Source organism: Garra rufa, chromosome 12 (genome assembly GCF_049309525.1).
Source record: "Garra rufa chromosome 12, GarRuf1.0, whole genome shotgun sequence".
NCBI classification, from domain to species: Eukaryota; Metazoa; Chordata; class Actinopteri; order Cypriniformes; family Cyprinidae; genus Garra; species Garra rufa.
This window is the reverse complement of record NC_133372.1, coordinates 5,362,348-5,371,568: the sequence shown is the minus strand read 5'-3', so window position 1 is coordinate 5,371,568 and position 9,221 is coordinate 5,362,348. Positions and strand designations below refer to the sequence as shown.

The window sequence follows — 9,221 nt, the reverse complement described above, 5'->3', positions numbered from 1 at the left end:
GTTTGTTTACTTACGTTAATAGTGTTAAACATTAATGTCACCGAGTTATTATTATAATTTAATTATTATTATTTATTATAAATAAAAAAGTGGAGTTTAAAAACGTAAAGAAGCGAATGTTATTTAAAAATAGCTAGCAAAAATACAATAAATACATAAACTTACTCTCATTTGTTGTTGTTTTTCTTCTTGGCAAGAATGGCCTTAAACATTGATGTCACCGAGTTATTATTATTGAATTATTAGTATTTATTATAAATAAAAAAAGTGGAGTTTAAAAGCGCAAAGAAGTGAATGTTATTAAAAAATAGCTAGCAAAAATACAATAAATACATAAACTTACTCTCATTTGTTGTTGTTTTTTTCTCAGCAAGAATGAACATTGATGTCAATTATTATTATTTATTATAAGTAAAAAAATGTTTAAAAACGTAAACAAGCGAATGTTAATAAAAAAATAGCTTGCAAAAATCCAATAAACACATAAACTTACTCTCATTTGTTGTTGTTATTTTAACTGAGTTATTATTATTATTTAATTGATATTATTTATTATTTATAAGTCAAAAAAGTGGAGTTTAAAAGCGCAAAGAAGCGAATGTTATTAAAAATTGCTTGCAAAAATCCAATAAACATAAACTTACTCTCATTTGTTGTTGTTTTTTTCTCAGTAAGAATTGCGTTAAACATTAACGTCAGTTATTATTATTATTTAATTATTATAAGTCAAGGGTTTGCAAAAATCCAATAAATACATAAACGTGTAGTCCTTAACTAAAACATACACCTTATTTATAGGTTTTTATGTTTTGATGGAATTTTTCAGCCTTCAGGTGCGTCTCACGTCATGACGAATTTTAGTTTGACGCGATTATTCAGTATCCATGGCAACGTTCTGTTGGTGTTTCATAAATCTGACTGCCTCATCAGCATCTTGCGACGATTATTGAGTTGCTAGTTGAGCTAGTCGATTGACCGCTGACTTTTCCCTTTGCGAGTGTGATCGTTTAGTTCAGTTTAATTTTGTGTGGTGAAATCTGAACACGAGGACCGTGTGAACATGCCTTGTGTTCATTATAAGTTTCGAAGTAAACTCACTCACGGCACGATCCCGTTTGATGGCCTTCACATCACTCTGAGAGAGTTAAAACAGCTGATAATGAGGCGAGAGAGACTCAAGCTCTGTGACCTGCAGATCAGCAGCGAGCAAACCAATGAAGGTGAGTTCAGCTCCAGATCACACTAAACTAAACTAAACCTATAGAACGCAAACTGATGGTTTTATTGGTGGTTTTACTGTCAGAATACACTGAAGATGAAGCTCTTATTCCCAACAACACTTCAGTCATCATCAGACGAATCCCTGCTGTTGGACTGAAATCCACAAACAGAAGATTTGTCAAGTAAGTCACACGACATGAACACAACTTCCTTCATTTAGATGTCATATGAAGAATCAGCAGTCTGTCATTGGTTTTTTAGCGATTTGAACTCTTTGCTGTTTGGTTTTGCAGAAAGCGGCCTGAACCATCATGTGGACCTTCACAAACAGTATGTAGAAAAGTGTTTGCATTTGTCTTCATGTGTAATAACTCTAAAGGTTTCTTATGGATAATTTTGTCTAACATATGAAGCATCGTCGACTGCTCCTCAAGTATATTACAGATAAAAACACGTTCATTATGCTTTATAATGTTACACTGCTTTTGCTCAAACTGTCAGGAAAATGCATTTGCTTGTTGTGAATCGAAGGTAAGCCAAATTCTTCTGAACGATTTTAAATAATATCTTCCTTCTATATGCACAAATGTACAATTGTAACGTAACATTTTCTGTATGAATAAACCGCATTTTCTGTATAATTACTGTAACAATATGCAATAAATCTATTATTAATTTCTTAACATTCAAGGCCCAGCGTGTTCATTCTAATTGGGCTTCTGTCCGTTCATGTCTCTGTGTCTCGTTCATGTTTCTGGTCTCCAAACTCAAACCTCTAGACAAACTGACCTTAATATTGTCTTAAATAAGTTTTGGGTCTCGTCACAGAGGTAAAACTCCTCTTGTGTTGATGTTTGTTCCAGCAGCAGGTTGGTGATTCTTCACCAGTTTCACTGCATCAGCTTCTGAAGGTATTGAAATCAATGAGAAATACACTCTGCTGCACTGTAATGAGCTTCAGTGTTTGCAAAACCTTAAAACTGCAAAACCAAAGTGAAAAGAAACCCCACAGTGACAACAAGCACAAACAGCTTGACCCAGGATGTTTGAGTGTTTCACATTAAAACATGTAAATGCCTGTGAAACAGACTGAGAATCTGGCTGAGGCAAATGCATCAGAGGAGGACAAGCTCAAAGCTGTGATGTTCCAGTCCAGTCTGTGCTATTACTCCAGCAGGTGAGTGTTCAGACATTGACAGACTCTGAATCTGTGATATACGAGAGATGCTCATGATTCTGACATTCATCAGTGATGCGATGAAGCTGGTCGGACTGCTTCCACCAAACTACATCTGTTTCCGCTGTGGGGTTCCTGGACATCACATTAAAAACTGCCCGACCAATGGGGTAACTGGGCTTTGAGAGATCACAGCTAGTCTGAGTTTGCTCAGAGTTTGAATGTCAACTAATGAATTCACAGGACAAAAGTTGTACTCCTCGTAAACGCATCCAGAAATGCGCAGGGATTCCTCATAGTTTCCTGCTGGAGCTGGATGATCCGGACAGAAAGGGAGTCATGATGGACCGCAGTGGGAAATACGTCATTCCCATTATAGATGCGTGAGTTTACTCTGCTTGTTCTGGTGTGTTTGATAAGTCTTGTTGTGTTTGAATCATGTTGTGTTTGATCTGTTCAGTGAGGCCTATGCGACTGGAAAGAAAGAGCAGCCGCCCTTCTCACCCCAGGATAAGCCTTCATCCTCATCCTCATCCTCATCTGATCTGGTTCCTGCTGCACTGCTGTGTCTGATCTGTAAGGATCTGTTGACTGATGCTGTGATGATTCCCTGCTGCAGGAGCAGCTACTGTGATGAATGTGAGTGTCTGTTCAACTAAACATCAGTCAGAAATGAACAAGCTGTTTTGATCATCTTCTGTTCTCAGGTATCAGAACGTGTTTGCTGGAGTCTGACGGACACGTTTGTCCAACCTGCAGACAATCAGATGTTTCTCCTGATGCTCTGACTGCAAACAATGTTTTGCGTCAAGTAAGTCCTCAAACCCTGTTTCTTCTTGTAGGTCGTCTTCTGCATCTTCATAACTATTTTATGATTCTTTCTCACACAGGAGGTGAATCATTTTAGGAATGGAGCCAGATCTTTGCGTCCAAACCACAGCCGTCAATCCCGGTCACCCATCCAAGAATCCTCATCAAAGAGGCGTCGGGATGTGAGAAAGAATCGTTCCCGCTCCAGATCTCCTCTAAACAGATATATAGACCAGAAAAGACCACGTTACTGAGAGACTTTCAGTCCTGCATTAGCAGCACTGGCCCCAAGCTCTCCAAAAAACACAAGCATTAAAAAAAAAAAAAAAAAAAAAATTTAATGAACTGTATTTTATGTATTTATTGTAGATATTTTATTAATTTAATAAAGGTTATAGAAACTATATCAAATAGTGGTATATTTATTAAAGAAGTGTGACCACTGGGACACATGGAGATACTGTGATAGACAGATAGATAGATGCAAAAATGCAAAGTGGGTATGGTTTAAAAATGTTTATTTTACAAAAAAGTGCACATACATATAGTAACCTAGTATTTTTGAAGTAGAGAACTAAAGTTTATTTTTGATTACAGTATAATAACATTACAGAAATATGGCTGCTCTTGCTTACATGGTTCTGTCATGGCATTAAATGAGAATTGGCTCTTATTCACATGCATACAGTACACATACACTTCACATTTGTCTAAAAAGTAAAAGAAAAACACTTTAGGGAACCCAAAAGCTTTTTTTTTGCACTTTTATGAAAAGGGTTTAGTTCCCTTGACTCCTCATTTTAGACTAGATAGTTGACCACTAGTTGTGCTGAGGTCAAAGGTCACATGACCACCAGGGTTCACCCTTTTTTTCCAAAAAAGATGGGATTGATTTAGAGTTTGGGCATCCTGGCAGCATTCAGACGCATGCCAACGCAGGAAGAGCCGGAAGCATAGCGCATCTCTCTCAGCATGCCGCTCCATGACTTTTTGTCTTCTTCATACCTGTGAAACAAAACAAGTTAGTGCATAAACTGACATCCAATTCTACTCCTGGACTCTTTCTTGGAACCTGACTAATTAATTAAAATCTCTTTGCTTTAAGAATAAGCTGGACACAGAATCAGGATGACTTACTGCCAAACGTCAGTGATCTCAGAGGGTCCGATGTTTTTGTCCTCCATCTCTACAATAGCAAAGCCACCAATTGCGAAGAGGTTTCCTCCGGTGCTCACGAGATTCACAGAGCTGCGCTCCTGAGGGAACTCTGTGAATGTGTCCCACCTAAAAGCAATTTAATACATTGTATCTGTAATTTTTTATATTTGAATATTGTATACACAGAAAAGATGGATAAACACAGGAAGGTAACATTTAGAATGGTAAATATCTCTGTACAGATACAATATTATAGTTTCATATTAAAGCAAACCTGGAAACTGCATAGTAGCCATAAGGGTAATTTATTTAAATTTAAATTTAAATTCAGATTTATACATCATCCGAAAGCTGAATAATTTCCATTGATTTATGGCTTGTTAGGATTGGACAATATTTGTCCGAGATACAACTATCTGAAAATCTGCAATCTGAGGGTGAAAAACAATCAAAATATTAAGAAAATCGCCTTTAAAGTTGTCCAAAAAAAGTTTTTAGCAATGCATCTTACTAATCAAAAATTAAGTTTTGATATATTTGCAGTAGGAAATTAACAAAATATCATTATGGCATTAAAACAATCTATAATTTTGACCCATACAATGTACTGTTGGCGATTGCTACAAATATACTTATGACTGGTTTTGTGGTCCAGGGTCAATTTATTTTGTTTGTTAGTTGTTATTGTTATCTAAAACCATTAAAAAATGTCATTAATTAAAATAAAGTTGAAATAAAATAAAATAGTAGATGAAAACTTAAGAAAACAAAATTAGAATTGTTGCCTTGGCCTCTAACTGAAATAAAATAAGTACTAAAATTACTTAAACTAAAAGTGAAATAAAAATAAATAAAGTACTAAAATGACTAAATACAAAATACAAATACTAAAATTGATCTAAAATTAGATAATAAAAGCCAGCTTAAAATACTTTAATAATATATAAATAACATTGGTGAGGAATCATACTTGTTTGTTCCAAAATCGTAGGCTTCAGATAAAGCTGTGAGTCCTTCTTCATTAACTCCTCCAGTTACGATGATTTTTCCCTTATGAACTACAGCACCAAACATCGCTCTGGGTGTCTTCATAGCAGCAAGTTCTCGCCATTCTGACTGCTTGTGGTTGTACGCGAACATTTTATTGAGAGCTTTGCTGAGAGAGAGAGAAAACTAAATCAAATCATTCACAGTGCACAAAATGATGTCGACTTTGAATATGAAATCAAAACTGACCTTATGTACAGTACATTCTTAAAGCACATTCTAGGAGTAATTGTGAAAAATCCATTGGTTATTTAAAAAAATGTTGCTTTGTAAGCTTTTTTTTAAATGTAGTAACCTGTGCTTCACTTCAATCTGACTTTCTGTAAAATAAACTTAAGCCAGCTGTAGACGCTACACATACAGTGAGAGTTTTCTTTACCTTTTACTAGTTCCTCAGATTTAGTAATAGTAATAACTAAGCTGCTTGATGTCTGTCAATAAATGTTTTTTTTTATGACTGAAGAAGATGTTTTATCAAACTGTTTTATCTGAAAAGATGAACACATCAGTGGTTCCACATGACCAGAGCCCTTTAAGTGTCACTTTTACATGGGATTGTTGAGGAATTTTGATGGATCACAGACAGCTGCAAACTACACCATATGTTCCTGAGCACCACTGATCTCAGTTTCACATACACACACACACACACACACACACACACACACACACACACACACACACACACACACTTACTTGTCATCTGTCTTTCCTCCAATGCAGTACACCAGGTTGTTATGTGAGACCACTGAATGGCCATGAAAACGCAAAGGAAGTTTCTTGGTCTCGTGCCATTTCATCTTTCTGCAAAGACATGAAATACTATTGAAGCCACACAAGTGTGAAAAGCAGAATCAGCATTTGGACAAACAAAGTTTTTGAATTCATACTCAGTGTCGTAACACATGACGGAGTCCAGGGACTCGTTGGTCTGCAGGTCTTTGCCAGCGATGGCGAACAGCAGGTTTTCACTTTCGCCCATATTGAACAGGCATCGAGGGCTGGGCATAGGTGGCATTGCCCTCCAATCAGCAGCAATACTGTCCAGCTGGATAAAATAGTTTTAAAACGACAAGTGAGTTCCATAATACTCATTAGAGTAGATATCTTTACCCTAATAAATTTTTTTTTTAAATCTAGATTCGTGTTTATATACATAGACTAATATTGTTAATGTATACATAAGCTGTAAAAATGTAACTATATTATCGCCTAGCTCTTTATACAAAGTTAGATATATTTACATACATACAGTATACTTGCATAGGGCAATATATATTAGATTGCTTATTGTCACAAAGTTTGAACTATATTATTATCACCCAGCTTTAATCTGCTAAATTCATAAGATATTATTAATAACATTGCTTTTCTATAAAGCTGCTTTGAAACCATGTGTACTGTAAAAGCACTATATACAATTGACTTTAGTTCATATTTGTTTATAATACATTTGTACAACTTGAAATAATTAAAATGCATTAGTATATGTGACCCTGGACCATGAAACCAGTCATAAGTGTACATTTTTTGAAATTGAGATTTATACATAATCTGAAAGCTGAATAAATAAACTAAGAAATATATAACCAACCATTGATGTATGGTTTGTTAGGATAGGACAGGATTTAGCTGAGATACAACTATTTGAACATCTGGAATCTGAGGGTGCAAACCATCAAAATATTGACAAAGTCGCCTTTAAAGTAGTACAAATGTTTTTAGCAATGCATATTACTAATCAAAAATTCAATTTTGAGATACTTATGTTAGAACAGTTACATGATCTTTACTTAATATTCTAATGATTTTTGGAATAAAAGAATTTATGATTTTGTATCCTTACAGTGTATTTTTGACTATTGCTACAAATATACCCATACTACTTAAGACTGGTTTTGTGGTCCAGGTCACATATGTAGCATATACTATCAAGTTTTAATAAATTACAATGGAAAGTGTTACCATGAAAGGACACTTTGAGACTCATAAAAGGACCATAAAGATGGATATCCATGCTGGTCCTGGTCTAGCTAGCTGTGAACCAGCATCATCTTGGCAAAAAACATGAAGGTCCCTACTAGTAAAGCTGGTTAAACAAACCTACAGTAGTGTGGTTACCTTCACACCAGCACCTAATTGTCAAAGTTGTACCTGGTAGAAGTAGCACTGAAGTGGAGACTCCTTGCTCTCCTCATCAACAAACAGGCCACCGACGATAAAGAGCTGGTTCTTCTTGGTGCAGAGACTCACATGGTTCTTCGGCACCTGCTCTGCCATGGCAGCCAGAAAGCATTCGTTCTCGGCAACGTCATACGCCACGGCGGCCGTATCATTGATCATGACGATCAGGTCTCGTCCGTACATGCCCAGTCTACGATTATCGTTCAAGTAACCCGGCAGCATCTCCTCTTCCTCCTCCGCTCCAGCCTCTCCGTTCACCTCTCCTTCCTTCTTCTCTTTGGGTTTCTTCTCCGGAAGTTTTCCTCCGAAGGCATCTTTGACGACTTGGAGCTTCTTCAAGAGCTCTGGATCAGCTTTGATAATGTCGTCGCTCTCGACTTTATCCCGAAAGTACTTTTCTGGGAGAAGGCGGAAGCGGATGCATTCGAACGCTTCGCCCAGATTTTTGGCGCGCTTGGCCTTGTCACTGCGCACCCACTTCATCACCGACTCAAACACGACTTCCTCCTTCTCAACGTTCAGTGTGTCTCCTCCAATCAGGGCCAAGAGCTCATGAGGTGCCAGCTGGAGGAACTCCTCCTCGGCAGCCACGGTTTCAAAGCGGTCAGCGATGAAATCGCGAGCAGCTATGGCGAGCCTGGGAACACCGAGGACCAGGCCAAGCCTGAAGACGGCGAGACAATTAGCCAGCGACAGCTTCTGCTGGAGGTAGTTCACACATACTGTAAACACTGAGGGAATCTGGAATCGGTTTGCCACCGCGAAGATCTCCTGAACGTTGTCGTCCGTCAAATCGATCTCTGCGGAATACAGATACTGAATGATCATATCCATGATGTCGGGATCAACGTCATCCAGAACTACTTCCTTCCCGCTTTCCTTCTCCTTGCCGTCTTCGGAGAAGAACAGCTCTCTGAAGTAAGGGCTACAGGCGGCCATGATCAGGCGGTGGCAGGGAAAGCAGCGGTCGCCGATTTTCAAAGTGCAGTCCACAAACTTGTTCTCGTTCAGAAGTTCCTTCAATCCGTCCTGAAGCAAGGTGCTCTGGAACAGCCGCAGCTCCTCCTTTATGGCTTTAGGATCCATGCTGTTTCAAGGGAGTTAAAGAGAGAATAAAAGGGGAGAAGGTGGCTGCAGGTCTGCTCGCCACACCGTCCGCGCTGGAAAAGGACAGAGGGCTGAAAAGATTCCCAGAGTGAAGGGTCTGTCATTTAATCCTGCTGGTCTAAATATAACCCTCCCAACTCTTGTCCACCCCCACGGCCTCGGTCATCCCTCAATGCTAGTTGTGAAGAAGGAGATCCCAATGGGATGGCCAGCCTAGACGCCACCTGGCACAGCGAGATCTGAGGAGACTTATGAGTCTGCAAATTTTACCAATCCCAGTGTATTCTTCTATACTTTGTCTGCAAGTTTTTATGCGAGTGTCTTTGGGTGCAATTCCCCACTTAAACGAAGGGTTCACCAGCAGTGTTTGGAGACAGCTGCAGCTACAACAGGTGATGAGCCATTTTCAGCTGCCTCAACCACTCGGCATCATGAGTCAAACTTTATTATTCACACGTCAGATCCTGGGAGGAGATTCAACTCTTAGTTTAGCTGGTTATACTTGTGCACTCTCAAA

The 9,221-nt window shown here is 38.3% G+C and overlaps 1 protein-coding gene and 1 pseudogene across 1 annotated transcript; one reads left to right on the top strand and one right to left on the bottom strand.

Moving 5' to 3' along the window:
- The first annotated feature begins 1,060 nt into the window (after positions 1–1,060).
- Positions 1,061–2,741, top strand: LOC141347450 (E3 ubiquitin-protein ligase RBBP6-like; annotated as a pseudogene).
- A 968-nt stretch (positions 2,742–3,709) lies between these two features.
- Positions 3,710–8,778, bottom strand: klhl41b (kelch-like family member 41b). The gene is made up of 6 exons (XM_073851375.1): positions 7,568–8,778; positions 6,304–6,461; positions 6,110–6,217; positions 5,337–5,522; positions 4,346–4,492; positions 3,710–4,213 (listed from the first exon to the last, which is right to left on the bottom strand). The coding sequence occupies exons 1-6, from the start codon at positions 8,681–8,683 to the stop codon at positions 4,102–4,104; spliced, it is 1,827 nt and encodes a 608-aa protein (XP_073707476.1). The 5' UTR covers positions 8,684–8,778; the 3' UTR covers positions 3,710–4,101.
- Between the last annotated feature and the right edge of the window lie 443 nt (positions 8,779–9,221).